Genomic DNA, 23241 nt, shown 5'->3' on the forward strand with positions numbered 1-23241 from the left:
AAAATAATGTATACATAAAGTTGTTGCAATCTCATTGCTTTTGCTAAAAACTGTGTTCGCCGAAGCGTGCGTCTTTTCTTTTCACATAAATTGCTTATTGCACATAAACGAATGATTTAAAAACTGTCGCTTTGTGGCATTAGTTACTTTGGTACTTGCCAAGTGTTTTTTGTTTACGAAGCGGTGGAATCGAGTGGACTAATTAAGGAAGGCTTCAGCAGATCGTACTTTAACGCTTTCAACTTTTTACTACCTCGTTACCACAAATATAGATAAACTTTAATCTTGTAATATTGTGGAACTTTATGAAGTAGAAATTACTTCCTTACCATTAGACTCTAGTCTCTGATCTCCTCCGCGTCGTCTCGTCCACCCTTTGGTTATATTGATGCTGAAGAGCATCAAGCAAGCAAGCATAACGACAAGACAAACTTTATTCATTTTATGTCAGTTATTGTTGATAGTTAACTGGAACAAGAAAAAATAAATGAAAAAAAACATTGTGTATGCAGAACAACAAAATAATTTGGATCAGTTTAAACCAATGTATTGCAACGTATGCCGCAATACGCAATAGTAGTGTTTAGTTCAGGCATAGAGTTCCAAGGTGAACCTCACTTTAGAGATGTTCCTGAGCCTTGAGGCTAGAATTCGGCAATCTCCTTTCTTCTGGTTTCGTACTAATCAATCTTCCAATTTGCATATACAATTTTATTCTTAAGTGCAGTATGAAGACACAATGTTAACTTCAATCATTTTAACATAAACAGTTAACTTGGCAACCGATAGAGTGTAGAATAGAATGGCCTACGCCGGTCCTGACGGTGGACCGAGGCAGGCAAACCGTGCACTTGTCAAGCGATAGTAGTAGACCAGAATGACCAACTGCAACGCACGATGTCACATGAACTAACATGTAACCGTTCACATGAAAACAGGATTTACTTTATGATTTAGCTTGGTAATTATAAGAACGTTGCAGTCCCCTGATGGCAGGCTGTCTATCGCGCACCGTATCATGATATGTATAGATATATCGCTGTGTTGACTTTTTTCTACTGTTGTTTTCCGTTTCATTGCTGCGACCGACGCCATGTGCAAAGCTTCATTTGTTTGTGGCAATCTTTTCCTGGTAATCAAAGGACGTTTTTTTGTTGGCAAAATTTATACATCCTGTTTGTCTGCAAAATTAAATGATGCTTGTTTTAGGATAGGTTGTTTACTGATATTTCAAACTCCGAAACTTTAGTTTCAGGCTGAAATCTGTCAGTCTTGTTAAGTTAGACAATTATATTTCGATAAACGAAGTTGAGCCAATAATATGAATTGTGTAAGCTGAATACAGATGGCCACTGTTTTATCTTTTATACTGCTATTTTTGTTGCTAATTTATCGGAATTGCTCTTCTGGCACTTAGTTTCTAAAGTATTTATTTGAAACCAACGTTTCGTCTGTCATCCGGCGAGACTTCTTCAGGGTTATGTCAACAGTGAAGCATCACGCGCATAAAACACTAAAAACGCTGGAAAAACACAAGAAAAAGGGAATAGATAACATTGGCACCGCTTGTATCGTCACGTGAACCAGGTGTGTAGCGGGGTGTAACATTTACAACAAGTTGTTGTATACAGCTGGAAAATACACACATTGCTCCTTATCGTTTACACAATGGTCGTTTTTGTGGATGTGGAGCGTCTCCAGGAACGGACGTTTTGTTTGATCGTCCACCTCTAGGATTTGCACCTCATCAAAGTTAACTTGGTGGCCGAGTGTGGCATCGTGTTTCGCCAGTGCTGTCCTCTGGCTGTTCTTCACTGCAACGTCGCGGCGATGCTCTTTCAACCGCGTCTGCAACGCTCTCCCGGTTTCATCGATGTACGATCCACCGCAGTCCTTGCACGGAATGTAATAGACGACGCCTTTTGGTTGGGCCGTACCCTTCTCGATAGGGTGAGACAACATCCTGCCCAGTTTTCTGTGTGGCTTAGTGTAGACCGCAATACCATAGTCCAACATCATACGCCTTAGCGTGTCTGTTAAAACCGGAACATATGGCAAAACGATCGTACCGGTAGTTGGCGCTGTTTCTTGTGGCTTGACCGCAGGCTTTCTTCTAAACATCCATGACGGATACAGATTTTTCCGCAGTGCATTCTTTATGAACTTCATCTCTTTATCACGGTCTTCTTCTCGGGAAACCAGAGCCTCGGCTCTTTCCATCAGCGACCGCACTACCGCTGTCTTGTGCTGTATCGGATGTGCCGACTTAAACGATAGGTACCGATTGGTGTGCGTCGGCTTGCGATACACACGAGTGCTGATCAAACCATTCTCATCACGGATAACCTCTGCATCTAAAAACGGTAGTGTACCACCACTTTCCTTTTCTAAAGTAAATTTGATTCAATCTTCCACATGGTTAAAGTGGTTAAGGAACAACTGGAGCTGTGCTTCATCAACGATGGCGAAGGTGTCGTCGACATAACGCTTCCAGTAACGGGGAGGATGGGCTAAAGTGGCGAGTGCCTTATCCTCAATTGTTTCCATTACAATATTCGCCACCACCACAGGGATGGGAGAACCCATCGCCGTACCAAACACCTGTTGGTAAAACCCTGAAGAAGTCTCGCCGGATGGCAGACGAAACGTTGGTTTTATTAAACACTTTAGAAACCAAGTGCTAGAAGAGCAATTACGATTAAGTTTTACCTTTTGCTTGGCCATGTGTTTCCACCTTGTTTTCTACGTAACGTTGCACCTAGATTGTGCTTGATGGCGGTGATTGTACAATCACCTCAAAGTGGAAGTTTTTGCTTGGCCGTATGGTCAGCAAAGTCGTTTGACAGTCACACCAGCTGCACTGATAAGACTTTTTAAGTCGAAACAGTGGCCATCTGTCTGCAGCTTACACAAATCATATTATTGGCTCCACTTTGCTTTTCTTATGATTATTGTGACACAGGGCCTGGCGGCACTATTGGAGAAAACAAGGTGGAAACACTATGGCCCAGTAAAGCTTAACCAATAGTGCCGTCAGGCCCCACAAAGTGAAGTCAATAATATGAATTGTGTAAGCTGCAGACAGATGGCCACTGTTTCGACCTAAAAGCTCTCATCAGTGCAGCTGGCGTGACTATCAGACGACTTTGCTGACCAAACGGCCAAGCAAAGACTTCCACTTTGTGGTGACTATACAATCACCGTCATCTGTTGGGCACCAAACTAGGTGCAACCTACGGAGAAAACAAGGTGGAAACACTATGGCCTAGCAAAGTTCAACCAATAGTGCCGTTAGGCCCCGTGTCAGCTTACACAAATCATATTACTTTGCTTAATACATGCGATTGTATGAAACAGTACTGCTACGAATTTGTAATAACCAATTAAGTTAAGTTGGTGCAATGAGGTCAAATCGCTACGACGTACCGACATTCATTAGATAGTCAAAAACGTTCTTTGCAGTAACGTTCAAAATCAATGTTTCCTAAACATTCGTTGTAACATTACTTATACGTAAATCTTTCGACGCGAAATTACGTCTTGAAAACGTTTAAAAACGTCAACCACATACGTAGAAATAACGTTCTGTACAGTAACGTTCAAACCAACGTTGGCTTGACATTCGTAACAACGTTATGTTTACGTAGAAATGTCGACTCGAAACGACGTTTTGGTGACGTAGCTGCTTACATTGCGAATGGACATTTGTTTTACGTGGCATTTAACGATCTGATTATTTTGAAACGTTCCTTTCAACGCCAGATATTCCTTAACATAATTAAAAAAATTTTAATTATTAATTTTTTTTTATCTTATCAACGCCTGCATAACAAACTACACCTGCAGTTTGTCAACATAAAGTGATTTAATAAAATAAATCCCAGCACAACAATACTATGCTATATCCGTCAATATGAAGGCTGTGCCGGTGTCATATAATCCGCTGCTGAAATTGGGGTACTGCAAAAACAAAGCAAGAATATCACCAATCAATATAATTATAGTTTTATACAACAGTGTTCACACTGAGACACAGTTTTAAAATTTACTCAAAAGATACCTTTTAAAAGTCGCCGCATTGCTTTTTCTCTCCGCATTGCCTTCTCGGTGCATGTTCAAAAAAACAACCCACTTCCTTCGATTTCTTGGATGCAGAATGTAATTTTTCGGCAATGCTTCTGTAATGAAACATTTTTGTTACAATCAAATTTGCTATTCGCAAAAAAATGGAAATTTAATTTTAAAGTGCATTTAACAAGCCGTGACATGTACCGCGACATTAAATGTTATGCGCATAGCAAGTATTATCTGGAAAAGAGATTTTTTATACTCTATAATTATAACTTACCACCCTATAGTTGATTAAAACAATCCGCTACAAGTTCATTATTATAGTATCCAGACAAAACCAGCACCTGTTATTCATTTGTCCTGTGGGCGTTTGTTTTTCCACATCCCCAGACGAAGTACCGCTGAGAAAATAGGATATCTGAAAATCAGGTTTGGGTGTAAGATTTAAAAACATTTTAATGTCTTTGATAATTGTTGGAACCAACGTAACTGTACATGAAAAATAGCAATATATACAATATTGAAGTTAAATTACCTTTACTTTCTGTAGGTTCCTTGTCCTGTTTTTCAGAATCATTTTGTCATGGAACTTTTGAGGTCAACTTTACCAACAAATAATTTCACAGTAAAGCCATTTATAAACGATTAAGCTGCAAAACAAGCTAAGTAAATCAAAGGCCATCAACAAAGACAACATTTTCTAAATAGCACTAAACAAAATGTATGCTGTAAGGGTATGCTATAACAACACGACGACGCCAACTAACGACAGCTTATATTCCACAGTGCCTTTTTTCTTTGACCGTCTTGCGCTTGCTTGTTGTATCGCATTGTGTTTATTTACACCTGATGAAGCCAGAGGTACTCGCGAAAGCTAGTGTGCATTTTTTAATATAAAAGTCAGTCTTTTTTTAAAAAAAATGCCAAATCAAGAGTAGTCCTGACAGTAAACAGGTTGCTGGACGGTTTGTGTTTTTGTGATTCACCACGAATTGCAATTTTACTGTCCTGAAGTATGGGAGGGACAAAGTAACGATTGCATTCAGTTGCTTTGAAGTGATAAAAGTCTGTTGCAAAAACCTTCATCTCGCTTATTTTTGGTTGCCGATGTTTCATGGTATAGTAAATTCCAACAGAGGGGTACCAGTTTGCAGGATACGTAACTCCCCCGTCAATTGTCTCGATGATGATAGCGCGATGAGTCTCGATAACTCAGCACACGGTTTGTATACATTGTTTGCGATTGGTATGCGATGGTTGCTGGAAGCTTGCGGAAAACATCGTTAAATATAAATATCTATTGTCAATTGTCAATTGTCAATTGTCTTTTTCCTGTCTATTGTCTCGATGATGATAGCGCGATGCGTCTCAATAATTTAGCACACGGTTTGTATACATTGTTTGCGATTGGTATGCGATGGTTGCTGGAAGCTGTTATAAAATATTTATACATACAACCGAGATTTGAGTAACGCTTTGTGAGAGAAAAGTGAAACAAATTCAAATCTTCTTGACTTGACAGACATTGTGCAATGTGATGTCAGTGGATGTTGAAATGTTGGTATTCGTATTGCTTTCTTCGAAAAGTAAGGTAAAGTGTGTAATTGTCATCAAAATGGCAGGAATGCATCAACTTTTATATCCCACATAAGTAGCCACCGAATAGGTAAGGGTGCGGGTTATGTTGACATTCAGTTGCGGAAGTGAGTTGGTTGTTCTGATATAACCGCATTGAAAATAGTCCACCGAATGCGCGAATATAAACGGCTTATTTTGGTTACAATTGAATTACAACAAATAACAATTGTGGATTTACTTGAAATGTTACCTTAACGGTAATGCAGATTTCATTGTTTTTGTTGTTGTTATAGTATTGATTCCGTTCCTACGTGCAAGATGTGATATCCATGCAGAGCATTATCTAAGAAATTTTCGTTTCAGGCTAAAATCTGTTAATCTTGTTAAATTAGACAAATATATTTCGCTTTGTGAAAAGCATCATTAGTGTCAAAAAAAAGCAAAGCAAGAATTAGGTTAAAAGAAAATAAAAAGATTCTCCACTCACAAAGGTAATATATTTGTCACAACACGAAAACACGGAACAGATTAGGAAACAGGAAAAAAACAAATACACGGGAAATGGGGAATTTGATCTTTTCCGTGTTTTATCATCACCGCGTTTTTATTTTTCCTGTGTCCTAACCTTCTCGCGTTTTCTCAACGCTTCCACCCGTTGCACGTTTCAGGTTTTTAGTTATGTGAAGGGCGAGTTGTGAGGTATAGTAGAGAGACTTTTTATTTTATTTTAACCTAAAATAAGGTGGAAATCGTCAAGGCCACTTGCAACAGAATGGGAAATGATTCCCAGAATCAACAAGCATCCATGCAGAGCATTCTTCTAATCTCATGCGACGCTGTTCTAATGGAAACTATTAGTTATATTGAAGAGCAAGTTAAATCCGCCTGCTAGTTATGAATTGACATGTATGTTAAAAATAATCCGTAAAGATTACATGGTAAGCACTCCTCGCTAAGTTTTGAGAGGTTGTTTGCAAGTGATGTGTTATAATTCGCATATTATTGTAAGGTGGTATATATAAATTTTATGCGCTACAAAGTATTGACAAACTACTTTCTACGTCATACAGTCTTGTAAAGCAACTAACCAAAAGATTGATTTTCAGGAATGATATGTAAGATTATATAGACTGATTTGTATGTATAAATTGATATTTGTTTGCGAGGGCAATGGAAAAAGTGAAGAAGCAACACGTGCTAATTGTATGTCTCATTCTATCCACATTAATGTTGCTTTATGAGCTACGTAGCGTAAAAAGTATAAACATGATCAAAACGGGAAGGGATATGTCAATTTCGTCCTTGTACAAAACTAAAGGAATGCTAACGGAACAAGAGGAAATTGGGGATAGTTTGGAAAACGACAACAGAGAATTTATGAGACGAATGAAAAATAGAATGGAGGAGAGACGGAAGAGGGCACGTGACACTTGCAAAAAGTTAGGTATTATAAAATTTTACATACGATTCTGTTTACTGTTGTAAACTACAGTCTGCCACTGGTCTGTAACTGTAGTATAACTTTGTTTTATGGAAAAATAAATAAATCTTACAATAGTTGGATAATTTACCAATCCAAACTCCAGACAAATATTCTCCAATTTTTATAGTTTATAATTATGAGTTAAATTGTGGAGCAATACTCTGAACAACAATACTGTACTTCAAAAAGCAGTCATCATGTCTTCGTGGTTTACGAATAAAAGCATTTTTCACATAAGAAACATTTGTAACAAACATTGGACAAAACGCCTAACAAAGAAAGACTTTCGTGCAGATAGTACAGAAATAATAATCGGTTTCTAAAGGAAAATGTCAGGACATTCTGTTTTTCTAGTTGTTTCAGTCGTTGACGACTTGTTGTAAAGTGATATTCGCATTTTTATTGGTCAAAATTGATTACGCTTTTATATGCAGGTCTCACTGGGTCCGGAAAAGACGTGGTTAAATTTATTTCGTCAAAGAAATACAAACTTGTTTACTGTCCAGTTCCTAAGGCCGGTTGTTCAAATATGAAGCGGGTTATGTTGGCTCTAAATGGATTTGGAAACAACACAGAAAATATATTTCCAGTGAGATTTTTGCTGCATAAAAAAGTCATAAAATTTGCTTGATTCCTTTTTTTTAGGAGCTAAAACGCACAAATATTAATATTACCGCACTGTCCTGTTCAATGATTTTTAATGTCAAACCCTTTTTGCACTAATACCTACTTAAACCAAACTGTACCCATTTATAGAAAAATGTGATCGATCAAACACAACTCCTTCATAAATTTGTTGCACGAAAATTTACAATCAGAAGTAATGGCTTCCCAGAATTTGTGGAAAAGAAAAACTACACTCGTTTCATTGTAGTGAGACATCCATTTGAACGTGCATTGTCAGCTTACAAAAACAAACTTACCAAGCAATGGAATGCCAAGGTACCTGAATTTAAAAAGAGGGCCAAATTTATGCGTGAAAAATATGGCACTGAAGATCGAAGAAATGGTAAGAATGATTATTTTTCAGTGTTTTATAATTTGTCGCGGCGTTGCCTGAAACAAAAAAACGCTAACAATCCGGATTAAATAGAGTTTGTACCATTCTACCATAAAAGCGTTTTTGTTTGTTTGTGCATTCATCTTGGTAATTATAGGTTCGATGTTATTTAAACAATTATATAGTTTGAAGTAATTTTAGAACCATGATAACTTCATCCGTCCTGTTGTAACTTATTATTTACTTCATACACGATTTTACCAGTTAACGCCTATGCAATTATACAAGTTTAAAAATGAGTTGAAAAAATGCATTTTTGTGACAAAAACTAGTCATTAAAAGCAGTAACTTTCATACCCACGTTATTTGAATTATTTCTTGCTGATTTGGTCAGGAAAACTAGTAACGTAACGAATCTTTTTTATCGCGGAATAACAATCTCTACTGAGTTTGTAAATAGCACACTTCTGATGTAGTTTACATTCCTATAGGAAAACGTCTCAATAATCTTCTGATTAATTTACAAAGCAATGTGATTCACTACGTAACGAATCGTTTCTGGTGGAAATTTTTTAGCAACAATTATATAGAAATTTCATCCGTATTAAAACTAATTGTTCCTCTGTTATATTTTCAGCTACTGGAGAGATTCCAAGATTCACTGAATTCATTGATTATATTTACGATGCAAACAATACACATATTAACTGGAGGGATAACCATTGGAATAGTGTGCGGGTGGTTTGCCATCCCTGTCAAAATGATTTTGACGTCATAGCCAAGATAGAAACTATTGAGGAAGACTTAAAGTAAGCGTTTGATAAAGGCGTGTGTGAAAAATATGTTCAAAAAATGGAATAATTTAAATTAACACAAGAGCATGTGGTAAATTTTTTACTAAAAGACAAAGTTTGTTACTAAAAATAAAGAATCTACACAACGAATATTCACCAACGGAAACTTGTTTATGTAATTTAAAGTTTATTTCAGAAGACTTAACCGCGTTAATTGTGGCACTATAGGTATATTCTAAACCTTGTTGGTGCTCCAAGAAGTCTCCGAATGCCCAAGGGTTATTCTACAAGTGGAAAAAGTGAAACAAATATCTACACGGATCCCGAGTTTAAAGATCTGGGCAGCGAAAGTTTAAACAAGTTGTACCAAGTTTATAAGTGGGACTTTGAAATGTTTGCTTATGACAAATCTGAACCATAGGATAGATCCCCCAAACAGTAATGTATGCAATTCAATGATTAACATCATTAGCCTAATTTGACAAGCGAAAAAATATATTTTGTTTTGTTGTTTGTTTTGGATGTATTGTTATATTGTGTTTTTTTGCAGAGTTATGGCCTTTGTTCTGAACTACACAGAAAGTGCTGTCAGAAAAACAAATAGAAAGTGTTGTATTATCATGCTGTCATCATTGCTGCAATACGGCTCTTCTGGCAATAATTTTATTATATCAACGTTTCGGCCACCATGCAGCAGCCTTCATCAGGATGTGCATGTGTTCATCATATTCTGATAAAGGCTGCTGCATTGTGGCTAAAAGGTTGATATATTAAAATCATTGGCAGAAGAGCCGTATTGCAGCAACAAAACATGCTTGGCAGCATCAGTAGTAATTTATGTTGTCATCAGTTTGCTGATTTGTTGAACTTTACTTCGGATTTCGAAACGGTGCGCTGAAACTGAGAAAACTCGAGGTTATGTTATATCTTTCTCTGTACTGGTTTCAAGTTTGATTTGAAATATATGCTTCATTTCAGCCCATTAAATCGCTTTGGCATATTATCGTTTACGACTGGTGTTTTCGCCTACTATTCAGGCGGTGGTTAATAGCGATACAGTGTATGTAAGACTGCATAAACACAGGAAACCAACATAATAATAATGAAGTTATTTTGTTTCACATCATGTATTTTTGTAAACTGCGCGGTCAAAATTAAACAAAATAATACACAGTGCCCCCTGACCATAGCTGTACACTTTCGATGCAACGCATAAGACCAGAGGTTGGGAGTCCACAGCTGTAAAACCGCATGTGGATCTTTCTCTGTTTTTGCTCCATGAAGCGGAAAGCTTATTTAAGAAAAACCAATGCAAAAAATTAAAATCAGAATAAACAAAATAAATAAATTTGCAGAAATTGTAAAGAATTCCGCCCAGTTAAGACATCTTGCCTTGTGTGTGATGGTGTCGCCTACAAACGTGTGTAATATCGCGAAAATTACATACGGTTGCACACAGGGACCAAAAACGATCCCATATACTCGCATGCGAGGAGGGACTGCGGAAACAAGATTACTCCGCATTTCTGCAACGCAAAAACGTCAGAGAAACATCGAAGAGGGAGGAGCTCCAAAGGCTAAATTCGGTCGATTTAGAAAATGTCAAGCACCGTCACAAACACTACCACCCAACAACAGATCCCGGCCACGACGTGGAAAGGTCACTACTCTCCCACCAGAACTGTTTGTTGAAGCTTTAAGCAAATATCTTTTGTTCGATCCCCATTCTGTTTCCGCATTGAGGCAATTGGCAAAAATCTACTTTAAAGGTAAAATATTTAAACCGAAAATTAATGAACAAGTGAAGCGACCAAAACGCTTTTGGGAAAAGAACATTGTAAAAATAACCGAAGCTCTTGCTAATGTTGACAACCTTTGTGCTTCATCAAGCAGTTTTGTTGAAGGCAAGGATGTTTCTACGGGAAACGCATTTTGTGATTGGTCACTTGACGCATCCGCTTCTGATACCCCCGTTAAAATTAAGGAAGAAACGTTTTTTCATGCGCCTGTTAAAACTGAAGAAGAAACGTCCTGTATTTACACCTGATAAAATTGTAAAAGAAATGTCTTGTAACGCATCCGTTGACAGCGCAACAGCTTGTAATGTCCCTTTGCAAAAGGGAGGTAGTAGCATGCCCAATGAACAAATCGGAAAATAACTGAGGTTTTATCAGCAACATTTCCCAGTTTTGACTCATCGAAACACACCGATTGGTGTTTGTTGATTAAATCCCTTTACAACACAAATTTCGCCAAACTTCAGTTAAAGAATAAAATAAAATTATTGATACGTATTTGGGGAAAAATAAGGAGAACATAATTAACGTCTGTTCTTCAACTTGTAATTTTGTCACTGAAAACATAACATTGGCAGACTCAAACAAAGAATTAAATAATACCCCTTCTCCTGTTCTTCACGACAATATCAGTTGTCAAAATGTTCATTTAAATGACGAAACGAATGATGGAAATGTTGGTAAAATATCATCGAACGACGATGTTTGCAAATTATCTAAGAGAACAGCTGAGTGCTCATTTTTATCCGGCAATATTAGCATCAGTCAAACTGAAATTTGGGAACCAAACTCTTTTGAAAAATCTGCCACATTTACTTTGTCTGAAAACAATTTCAGGTTGATCGTTGGATCCGTTCGCAACAGACGCTGCACAGGTAAAGACTGGCCTGACATTATAAGATATGGGATAAAAAGCAGTAACCCGTATTGCAGTTTTATAGTTATCGATCAGCACTGGAACCAGAAACGCACTTCAAAGCGATATTTTAATTGCAAAATGCGGTGTAAATTTGAATTTTGTGGTTGCGTGGCTGACATTGATTTAAAATCCATGACGTTGCGCTTGATTTTATGTTAGCTATTCTAGAGTACCACGACACAATGTTGCAACAGCTAAATCGTGCTCCCTAAAAGGCGCCCGTTTAGAAAACGTAAAAAAAGAATTAGAAAACTGTGGTGTTTCTAAAAAACAATTAGAATATTATAAAGGTCTAGATGAAGACGTTTTAGTATCTGGTAATATAAAGATGGCGTACCATCGAAATCCGTTTTGCAAAAAGCAAGAAATGCGTCTATTAAAATCGATGTACCACCGGGTATTGAGGTGGAGGCGCTTATCGATTCAAGATAAGCAAAAAAAATCTATTTCGTATGAGAAAAATAAATTGCTCGGCACTTTATAACCCGTTAACACGTCGCCTAGTATAATGCTGTGGTCCCAACAATCTTTGGAATTTTTTCACGATCATACTAAGCACGACATAATGTACATCGATACCACCGGAAGCGTTAAAAAAAAATTGTTTGCTTTTCCATGAAATTGTAGTTAGAAATCCGACCAAAGGCACCGCACCTTTTGCTGTTGCGATATATGTCACCAATAGGCATAACGTTACATCGATTTCTCATTTTTTAAAAACGTTTAAAAGTGATGAAAATAAATTTGCTGGGAAAACAAGAGTAAAACTTATTATTTGCGATGGTTCCATGGCGATAATTCGCGCTTTGTTGACGGAATACATGATAGAGGATTTCGAATCGTACGTTGATAGGTGTTATTCTGTTGTATCTGGGACGGCTACAAACAGACAATTAAACGAAAAACCGTTTCTTCACTTATGCACGAGTCATATTATGAAAAAGTTGAAACAACTTTGTGTATTAAATGAAAAAGGCGCATAGAATCTATTTATATCATGGCATTGTTGGTGGCCGCTACCAGTATGGAAGAAATCGGCGACATTTTGTTTCACGCAACACGGCTTGGTCATAGTGTTTCCACCTTGTTTTCTCCGTAAGGTTGCACCTAGTTTGGTGCCCAACGGATGACGGTAATTGTATAGTCACCACAAAGTGTAAGTCTTTGCTTGGCCGTTTGGTCAGCAAAGTCGTCTGATAGTCACGCCAGCTGTACTGATGAGACCTTTTAGGTCGAAACAGTGGCCATCTGTCTGCAGCTTATACACATAATTTGACAAATTAACTTCAATCTTTAACATTTTTGGCAATTTTATTCATTGCTTCCACCTTATCACATTCCACAAAAACAACAGAAGGTTGTGAGTGCATAACTTGGTTTGTGATTTCCTATGTATACAATACAAAAATAAATTGTAATTTGCATGGAGGATTTTTTTCAGCAATTGCTAATTCGCTGGACACTACACAGATATCAGTAATGTAATATATTTTGACACAGATTATCTGTAAATTTTTGCAACAGTGTATGGAGTGTAAGCCATTTTTACCATTCTGGATTGCCATTAGGAAAAATTAAAAAAAAAATTATTCATATTAACCATATAGGATGTAACATGTTATTACCTGCAGTGTAATTGGGATTGCATGTAGTAAGCATGGCACCACATGCAATGGCAGCATCAACAACTATTGGATATTCTGGACGATTGCCAAGAGCCACAGCAATAACATCACCTTTCTTAACTCCCAGATTTGCCAGACCTCCAGCACATCGCAGGATACTCTCATACACATCTTTACCAGTATATGTTTTTCCGTTGTTGTCGGCGTCAATCTAAAATAATTGGCAATGAAATTATACTAAACATAAATAAGAGGAGGTAAATTAAAAAAAAACTTTGTTTACAGGAGGTATTTTCCAAACGAATTGCGTGATTGTGGAAACGGGAAATTACCGAAAGGGATTTTATTTACACAAAAACTAAACAAAAAATTAACAGCATTGAGCATAAATTGACAATAATTGTTAGAGTGACAATGGTCAGAAAACACTTCTTCGTAATGTTGCCTAACACAACGCACACATCTTGGGCAACATTGATTTGGGAGGAGATAAAGACAACTGTTTGTTACGTCATACGCGCAACATTAACTGTAATTAGAATGTAACAGATTAAGATGCAGTTCAGTAAGTAACATCCGGCAGTTGTTATAACGTCATGGCTTGATGGATGAACGGTTATAAAACAGAAAGAAACATTATACGATATAATTATAAAACAACGCAATAATTATCTGAAAATGTCGCAGACCGAATGAAATATTCAGAATCACTCATAAGTTATAGTTTGTTAAGAAACGCAACTTATCACGTGAATTAGGTAAAGATCCGGTTTAAAGCGGGTTTTACTGCATAATGTTCTTCAGTGCGAAAACAGCTGATTTTAAATGGTTGCCTATTAAGCCAGTCCAAACTTTGGCGCCCAATCATCACGAAAGAAGCGTCAACTCTCTTTGCACGACAGGCATTTAAGACTTAATATTACCATCAATATATCATCCAAGTGCTTCTGAAGTTTGCTCCAAACATATTCGCTAAACTTATCATCAGGTAATGCAACAAATGGATGGGAAGCTCGTAGCAAAATTCTGATATTTACTGTTTATTAAAGACTGCGATATTCATTCCGTCTTCATTTCCGTGACTGTTTTTTTGTATTCTGTGTGCGTTATCGCCTTATCGCAGTTCTACGTCACTGCCCTTTCTCCCCCCACAACACCTTTAGTGCAGTCTCTCGTCGTTTCTCTTGTTACCACAGCGGCTTGTCGCAGAAAACAGTTTTTATCGTTTTAATCGCTTAAGTTTTTTGTCTTGGCAGTCCTGAAAGTGGACTTCCACTGTTGAGGTGTTTTTGTTTTTGTTGTGGTTTTTAATTTGTTATTGCCATTCTGTTTTAGACAGAAACTGAAAATGCCAATAGCCGAAATTAATATTTCTGTAATAAAGATCTTATACTGGCACTGATCGTCTTTTACGCCTTTGGGCTCTAGGAATATTACTGATGTAAACTGTTGAATCGTTGTCTACCTAGAATTGATATTCCAGAAAAATCTCTATACATACATCAAGCACAGTACATATGTTTAAAATATATTTTATTGTTCCGGATAATTCGTTGAGTCCCGTTCTTATGGTTAAATTATCGAGTAATGATGTTTATCTGCAGAACAAAGGGGATGCTAAGGTATTCTAATTTACACTTTTCGGCAAATGCAAACTAAATTTTGCCATTATTTTAGACTAACATTTCGAAAAATTTTTTACCAGACATTGCTAAAATGTTTTCATTTTTTCGCAAATTGTTTCTCTCATGTTCATTCATGTCCGCCACCTCCTCCAGTGACATTAATTCTAAAAAAAATCCGACCAAAAAATTGCAAAATGATATTATCTGGATGGGAACAGAATACATAAAGTTGTTGCAATCTCATTGCTTTTGCTAAAAACTGTGTTCGCCGAAGCGTGCGTCTTTTCTTTTTGCATAAATTGCTTATTGCACATAAACGAATGATATAAAAACTGTCGCTTTGTGGCATTAGTTGCTTGGGTACTTGCCAAGTGTTTTTTGTTTAGAAAGCGGTGGAATCGAGTGGACTAATTAATGAAGGCTTCAGCAGATCGTACTTTAACGCTTTCAACTTTTTACTACCTCGTTACCACAAATATAGATAAACTTTAATATTGTAATATTGTGGAACTTTATGAAGTAGAAATTACTTTCTTACCATTAGACTCTAGTCTCTGATCTCCTCTGCGTCGTCTCGTCCACCCTTTGGTTATATTGATGCTGAAGAGCATCAAGAAAGCAACATAACGACAAGACAAACTTTATTCATTTTATGTCAGCTATTGTTGATAGTTAACTGGAACAAGAAAAAATAAATGAAAAAAAACATTGTGTATGCAGAACAACAAAATAATTTGGATCAGTTTAAACCAAGGTATTGCAACGTATGCCGCAATACGAGTTCCTATAGGTGAACCTCACTTTAGAGATGTTCCTCAAGCCTTGAGGCTAGAATTTGGCAATCCCCTTTCTTCGGGTTTCGTACTAATCAATCTTCCAATTTGCATATACAATTTTATTCTTAAGTGCAGTATGAAGACACAAGACACGCAACGTGAACTTCAATCCTTGTAACATAAGCAGTTTATGTGGCAACCAATAGAGTATAGAATAGAATGGCCTACGCCGGTCCTGACGGTGGACGGAGGCAGGCAAACAGTGCACTTGTCAAGCGATAGTAGTAGACTAGAATGACCAACTGCAACACACGATGTCACATGAACTAACATGTAACCGCTCACATGAAAACAGGATTTACTTCATAATTTTGCTTGGTAATGAAAGAACGTAGCACTCCCCTGATGGCAAGCTGTCTATCGTGCACCGTATCACGATATGTATAGATATATCGCTGTGTTGACTTTTTCCTACTGTTGTTTTCCGTTTCATTGCTGCGACCGACGCCATGTGCAAAGCTTCATTTGTTTGTGGCAATTTTTTCCTAGTAATCAAAGGACGTTTTTTTGTTGGCAAAATTTATATATCCTGTTTGTCTGCAGAATTAAATAATGTTTGTTTTAGGATAGGTTGTTGACTGATATCTCAAACCCCGAAACTTTAGTTTCAGGCTGAAATCTGTCAGTCTTGTTAAGTTAGACAATTATATATCGATAAACGAAGTTGAGCCAATAATATGAATTGTGTAAGCTGAATACAGATGGCCACTGTTTTTCCTTTTATACTGCTATTTTTGTTGCCAGGCATACTAATTTATCGGAATTGCTCTTCTGGCACTTAGTTTCTAAAGTGTTTATTGGAAACCAACGTTTCGTCTGCCATCCGGCGAGATTTCTTCTTCAGGGTTATGTCAACAGTGAAGCATCACGCGCATAAAACACTAAATACGCAGGAAAATCGCAAGAAAAACGCAAGGAAAAGGGAATAGATAACATTGGCACCGCTTGCATCGTCACGTGAACCAGGTGTGTAGCGGGGCGTAACATTTACAACAAGTTGTTGTACACAGCTGGAAAATACACACATTGCTCCTTATCGTTTACACAATGGTCGTTTTTGTGGATGTGGAGCGTCTCCAGGAACAGACGTTTTGTATGATCGTCCCCCATCTCTAGGATTTGCACCTCATCAAAGTTAACTCGGTGGCCGAGTGTGGCAGCATGTTTCGCCAGTGCTGTCCTCTGGCTGTTCTTCACTGCAACGTCGCGGCGATGCTCTTTCAACCGCGTCAACCGCGTCAACCGCGTTTCACCGATGTATGCTCCACCGCAGTCCTTGCACGGAATGTAATAGACGACGCCTTTTGGTTGGGCCGTACCCTTCTCGATAGGGTGAGACAACATCCTGCCCAGTGTTCTGTGTGGCTTAGTGTAGACCGCAATACCATAGTCCAACATCATACGCCTTAGCGTGTCTGTTAAAACCGGAACATATGGCAAAACGATCGTACCTGTAGTTGGCGCTGTTTCTTGTGGCTTGACCGCAGGCTTTCTTCTAAACATCCATGACGGATACAGATTTTTCCGCAGTGCATTCTTTATGAACTTCATCTCTTTATCACCGTCTTCTTCTCGGGAAACCAGAGCCTCGGCGACCGCACTACCGCTGTCTTGTGCTGTATCGGATGTGCCGACTTAAACGATAGATACCGATTGGTGTGCGTCGGCTTGCGATACACACGAGTGCTGATCAAACCATTCTCATCATGGATAACCTCTGTATCTAAAAACGGTAGTGTACCACCACTTTCCTTTTCTAAAGTAAATTTGATGGAATCTTCCACATGGTTAATGTGGGTAAGGAACAACTGGAGTTGTGCTTCATGAACGATGGTGAAGGTGTCGTCGACATATCGCTTCCAGTAACGGGGAGGATGCGCAAAAGTGGCGAGTGCCTTATCCTCAATTGTTTCCATTACAATATTCGCCACTACCACAGAGATGGGAGAACCCATTGCCGTACCAAACACCTGTTGGTAAAACCATAAAAAGTCTCGCCGGATGGCAGACGAAACGTTGGTTTCAAATAAACACTTTAGAAACTAAGTGCCAGAAGAGCAATTCCGATTAAGTTTTACCTTTTGCTTGGCCATATGTTTCCACCTTGTTTTCTACGTAACGTTGCACCTAGATTGTGCCCAATGGCTGTGATTGTACAATCACCTCAAAGTGGAAGTCTTTGCTTGGCCGTATGGTCAGCAAAGTCGTTTGACAGTCACACCAGCTACACTGATGAGACTTTTAGGTCGAAACAGTGGCTATCTGTCTGCAGCTTACACAAATCATATTATTGGCTCACACTTCCTTTGATTTCTTGGATGCAGAATGTAGTTTTTCGGCAATGCTTCTGTGATGAAACATTTTTGTTTCAATCAAATTTGCTATTCGTAAAAAAACGGAAATTTAATTTTAAAGTGCGTTTAACAAGCCGTGACATGTACCGCGACTTTAAATGTTATGCGCATAGCAAGTATTATCTGGAAAAGAGATTTTTTATACTCTATAATTATAATTTACCACCCTATAGTTGATTAAAACAATCCGCTACAAGTTCATTATTATAGTATCCAGACAAAACCAGCACCTACTTATTCATTTGTCCTGTGCGCGTTTTTTTTCCACATCCCCAGACGAAGTACCGCTGAGAAAATAGGATATCTGAAAATCAGGTTTGGGTGTAAGATTTAAAAACATTTTAATGTCTTTGATAATTGTTGGAACCAACGTAACTGTACATGAAAAATAGCAATATATACAATATTGAAGTTAAATTACTTTTACTTTCTGTAGGTTCCTTGTCCTGTTTTTCAGAATCATTTTGTCATGGAACTTTTGAGGTCAACTTTACCAACAAATAATTTCACAGTAAAGCCATTTATAAACGATTAAGCTGCAAAACAAGCTAAGTAAATCAAAGGCCATCAACAAAGACAACATTTTCTAAATAGCACTAAACAAAATGTATGCTGTAAGGGTATGCTATAACAACACGACGACGCCAACTAACGACAGCTTATATTCCACAGTGCCTTTTTTCTTTGACCGTCTTGCGCTTGCTTGTTGTATCGCATTGTGTTTATTTACACCTGATGAAGCCAGAGGTACTCGCGAAAGCTAGTGTGCATTTTTTAATATAAAAGTCAGTCTTTTTTTAAAAAAAATGCCAAATCAAGAGTAGTCCTGACAGTAAACAGGTTGCTGGACGGTTTGTGTTTTTGTGATTCACCACGAATTGCAATTTTACTGTCCTGAAGTATGGGAGGGACAAAGTAACGATTGCATTCAGTTGCTTTGAAGTGATAAAAGTCTGTTGCAAAAACCTTCATCTCGCTTATTTTTGGTTGCCGATGTTTCATGGTAGTACATTCCAACAGAGGGGTACCAGTTTGCAGGAAACGTAACTTCCCCGTCAATTGTCTCGATGATGATAGCGCGATGAGTCTCAATAGCTCAGCACACGGTTTGTATACATTGTTTGCGATTGGTATGCGATGGTTGCTGGAAGCTTGCGGAAAACATCGTTAAATATAAATATCTATTGTCAATTGTCAATTGTCAATTGTCTTTTTCCTGTCTATTGTCTCGATGATGATAGCGCGATGCGTCTCAATAATTTAGCACACGGTTTGTATACATTGTTTGCGATTGGTATGCGATGGTTGCTGGAAGCTGTTATAAAATATTTATACATACAACCGAGATTTGAGTAACGCTTTGTGAGAGAAAAGTGAAACAAATTCAAATCTTCTTGACTTGACAGACATTGTGCAATGTGATGTCAGTGGATGTTGAAATGTTGGTATTCGTATTGCTTTCTTCGAAAAGTAAGGTAAAGTGTGTAATTGTCATCAAAATGGCAGGAATGCATCAACTTTTATATCCCACATAAGTAGCCACCGAATAGGTAAGGGTGCGGGTTATGTTGACATTCAGTTGCGGAAGTGAGTTGGTTGTTCTGATATAACCGCATTGAAAATAGTCCACCGAATGCGCGAATATAAACGGCTTATTTTGGTTACAATTGAATTACAACAAATAACAATTGTGGATTTACTTGAAATGTTACCTTAACGGTAATGCAGATTTCATTGTTTTTGTTGTTGTTATAGTATTGATTCCGTTCCTACGTGCAAGATGTGATATCCATGCAGAGCATTATCTAAGAAATTTTCGTTTCAGGCTAAAATCTGTTAATCTTGTTAAATTAGACAAATATATTTCGCTTTGTGAAAAGCATCATTAGTGTCAAAAAAAAGCAAAGCAAGAATTAGGTTAAAAGAAAATAAAAAGATTCTCCACTCACAAAGGTAATATATTTGTCACAACACGAAAACACGGAACAGATTAGGAAACAGGAAAAAAACAAATACACGGGAAATAGGGAATTTGATCTTTTCCGTGTTTTATCATCACCGCGTTTTTATTTTTCCTGTGTCCTAACCTTCTCGCGTTTTCTCAACGCTTCCACCCGTTGCACGTTTCAGGTTTTTAGTTATGTGAAGGGCGAGTTGTGAGGTATAGTAGAGAGACTTTTTATTTTATTTTAACCTAAAATAAGGTGGAAATCGTCAAGGCCACTTGCAACAGAATGGGAAATGATTCCCAGAATCAACAAGCATCCATGCAGAGCATTCTTCTAATCTCATGCGACGCTGTTCTAATGGAAACTATTAGTTATATTGAAGAGCAAGTTAAATCCGCCTGCTAGTTATGAATTGACATGTATGTTAAAAATAATCCGTAAAGATTACATGGTAAGCACTCCTCGCTAAGTTTTGAGAGGTTGTTTGCAAGTGATGTGTTATAATTCGCATATTATTGTAAGGTGGTATATATAAATTTTATGCGCTACAAAGTATTGACAAACTACTTTCTACGTCATACAGTCTTGTAAAGCAACTAACCAAAAGATTGATTTTCAGGAATGATATGTAAGATTATATAGACTGATTTGTATGTATAAATTGATATTTGTTTGCGAGGGCAATGGAAAAAGTGAAGAAGCAACACGTGCTAATTGTATGTCTCATTCTATCCACATTAATGTTGCTTTATGAGCTACGTAGCGTAAAAAGTATAAACATGATCAAAACGGGAAGGGATATGTCAATTTCGTCCTTGTACAAAACTAAAGGAATGCTAACGGAACAAGAGGAAATTGGGGATAGTTTGGAAAACGACAACAGAGAATTTATGAGACGAATGAAAAATAGAATGGAGGAGAGACGGAAGAGGGCACGTGACACTTGCAAAAAGTTAGGTATTATAAAATTTTACATACGGTTCTGTTTACTGTTGTAAACTACAGTCTGCCACTGGTCTGTAACTGTAGTATAACTTTGTTTTATGGAAAAATAAATAAATCTTACAATAGTTGGATAATTTACCAATCCAAACTCCAGACAAATATTCTCCAATTTTTATAGTTTATAATTATGAGTTAAATTGTGGAGCAATACTCTGAACAACAATACTGTACTTCAAAAAGCAGTCATCATGTCTTCGTGGTTTACGAATAAAAGCATTTTTCACATAAGAAACATTTGTAACAAACATTGGACAAAACGCCTAACAAAGAAAGACTTTCGTGCAGATAGTACAGAAATAATAATCGGTTTCTAAAGGAAAATGTCAGGACATTCTGTTTTTCTAGTTGTTTCAGTCGTTGACGACTTGTTGTAAAGTGATATTCGCATTTTTATTGGTCAAAATTGATTACGCTTTTATATGCAGGTCTCACTGGGTCCGGAAAAGACGTGGTTAAATTTATTTCGTCAAAGAAATACAAACTTGTTTACTGTCCAGTTCCTAAGACCGCTTGTTCAAATATGAAGCGGGTTATGTTGGCTCTAAATGGATTTGGAAACAACACAGAAAATATATTTCCAGTGAGACTTTTGCTGCATAAAAAAGTCATAAAATTTGCTTGATTCCTTTTTTTTAGGAGCTAAAACGCACAAATATTAATATTACCGCACTGTCCTGTTCAATGATTTTTAATGTCAAACCCTTTTTGCACTAATACCTACTTAAACCAAACTGTACCCATTTATAGAAAAATGTGATCGATCAAACACAACTCCTTCATAAATTTGTTGCACGAAAATTTGCAATCAGAAGTAATGGTTTCCCAGAATTTGTGGAAAAGAAAAACTACACTCGTTTCATTGTAGTGAGACATCCATTTGAACGTGCATTGTCAGCTTACAAAAACAAACTTACCAAGCAATGGAATGCCAAGGTACCTCAATTTAAAAAGAGGGCCAAATTTATGCGTGAAAAATATGGCACTGAAGATCGAAGAAATGGTAAGAATGATTATTTTTCAGTGTTTTATAATTTGTCGCTGCGTTGCCTGAAACAAAAAAACGCTAACAATCTGGATTAAATAGAGTTTGTACCATTCTACCATAAAAGCGTTTTTGTTTGTTTGTGCATTCATCTTGGAAATTATAGGTTCGATGTTATTTAAACAATTATATATATTGAAGTACTTTTAGAACCATGATAACTTCAACCGTCCTGATGTAACTTATTATTTACTTCATACACGATTTTACCAGTTAACGCCTATGCAATTATACAAGTTTAAAAATGAGTTGAAAAAATGCATTTTTGTGACAAAAACTAGTCATTAAAAGCAGTAACTTTCATACCCACGTTATTTGAATTATTTCTTGCTGATTTGGTCAGGAAAACTAGTAACGTAACGAATCTTTTTTATCGCGGAATAACAATCTCTACTGAGTTTGTAAATAGCACACTTCTGATTTAGTTTACATTCCTATAGGAAAACGTCTCAATAATCTTCTGATTAATTTACAAAGCAATGTGATTCACTACGTAACGAATCGTTTCTGGTGGAAATTTTTTAGCAACAATTATATAGAAATTTCATCCGTATTAAAACTAATTGTTCCTCTGTTATATTTTCAGCTACTGGAGAGATTCCAAGATTCACTGAATTCATTGATTATATTTACGATGCAAACAATACACATATTAACTGGAGGGATAACCATTGGAATAGTGTGCGGGTGGTTTGCCATCCCTGTCAAAATGATTTTGACGTCATAGCCAAGATAGAAACTATTGAGGAAGACTTAAAGTAAGCGTTTGATAAAGGCGTGTGTGAAAAATATGTTCAAAAAATGGAATAATTTAAATTAACACAAGAGCATGTGGTAAATTTTTTACTAAAAGACAAAGTTTGTTACTAAAAATAAAGAATCTACACAACGAATATTCACCAACGGAAACTTGTTTATGTAATTTAAAGTTTATTTCAGAAGACTTAACCGCGTTAATTGTGGCACTATAGGTATATTCTAAACCTTGTTGGTGCTCCAAGAAGTCTCCGAATGCCCAAGGGTTATTCTACAAGTGGAAAAAGTGAAACAAATATCTACACGGATCCCGAGTTTAAAGATCTGGGCAGCGAAAGTTTAAACAAGTTGTACCAAGTTTATAAGTGGGACTTTGAAATGTTTGCTTATGACAAATCTGAACCATAA

General features: G+C 37.1%; 3 protein-coding genes across 3 annotated transcripts; 2 read left to right on the forward strand and 1 right to left on the reverse strand.

The window, feature by feature from the left end:
* Window positions 1–1608: 1608 nt before the first annotated feature.
* LOC145914431 (uncharacterized) lies at window positions 1609–2586 on the reverse strand. Its single transcript, XM_083002259.1, has 2 exons — window positions 2487–2586; window positions 1609–2387 (listed from the first exon to the last, which is right to left on the reverse strand). The coding sequence occupies exons 1-2, from the start codon at window positions 2584–2586 to the stop codon at window positions 1609–1611; spliced, it is 879 nt and encodes a 292-aa protein (XP_082858385.1).
* Window positions 2587–6915: 4329 nt separating this feature from the next.
* On the forward strand, window positions 6916–9347 carry LOC145914432 (carbohydrate sulfotransferase 11-like). The gene is made up of 5 exons (XM_083002260.1): window positions 6916–7093; window positions 7567–7721; window positions 7889–8141; window positions 8770–8941; window positions 9155–9347. The coding sequence occupies exons 1-5, from the start codon at window positions 6916–6918 to the stop codon at window positions 9345–9347; spliced, it is 951 nt and encodes a 316-aa protein (XP_082858386.1).
* An 11462-nt stretch (window positions 9348–20809) lies between these two features.
* LOC145914433 (carbohydrate sulfotransferase 11-like) lies at window positions 20810–23241 on the forward strand. The gene is made up of 5 exons (XM_083002261.1): window positions 20810–20987; window positions 21461–21615; window positions 21783–22035; window positions 22664–22835; window positions 23049–23241. Exons 1-5 carry the CDS (start codon window positions 20810–20812, stop codon window positions 23239–23241), a joined length of 951 nt encoding a protein of 316 aa, XP_082858387.1.

Source organism: Ascidia mentula, chromosome 9, assembly GCF_947561715.1.
Source record: "Ascidia mentula chromosome 9, kaAscMent1.1, whole genome shotgun sequence".
NCBI classification, from domain to species: Eukaryota; Metazoa; Chordata; class Ascidiacea; order Phlebobranchia; family Ascidiidae; genus Ascidia; species Ascidia mentula.

Bases quoted from the DNA above. Each gene is read 5' to 3' on its own strand.
- LOC145914433 (XM_083002261.1), top strand. From the start codon at position 20,810: ATGATCAAAACGGGAAGGGATATGTCAATTTCGTCCTTGTACAAAACT. The intron at 20,988-21,460 runs GTATTATAAAAT...TTTTATATGCAG, and splicing joins TGACACTTGCAAAAAGTTAG to GTCTCACTGGGTCCGGAAAA. The intron at 21,616-21,782 runs GTGAGACTTTTG...ACCCATTTATAG, and splicing joins ACACAGAAAATATATTTCCA to AAAAATGTGATCGATCAAAC.
- LOC145914431 (XM_083002259.1), bottom strand. From the start codon at position 2,586: ATGGGTTCTCCCATCCCTGTGGTGGTGGCGAATATTGTAATGGAAACA. The intron at 2,388-2,486 runs GTTATGTCGACG...AATTTACTTTAG, and splicing joins TCCTCCCCGTTACTGGAAGC to AAAAGGAAAGTGGTGGTACA.
- LOC145914432 (XM_083002260.1), top strand. From the start codon at position 6,916: ATGATCAAAACGGGAAGGGATATGTCAATTTCGTCCTTGTACAAAACT. The intron at 7,722-7,888 runs GTGAGATTTTTG...ACCCATTTATAG, and splicing joins ACACAGAAAATATATTTCCA to AAAAATGTGATCGATCAAAC. The intron at 8,942-9,154 runs GTAAGCGTTTGA...GTGGCACTATAG, and splicing joins ACTATTGAGGAAGACTTAAA to GTATATTCTAAACCTTGTTG.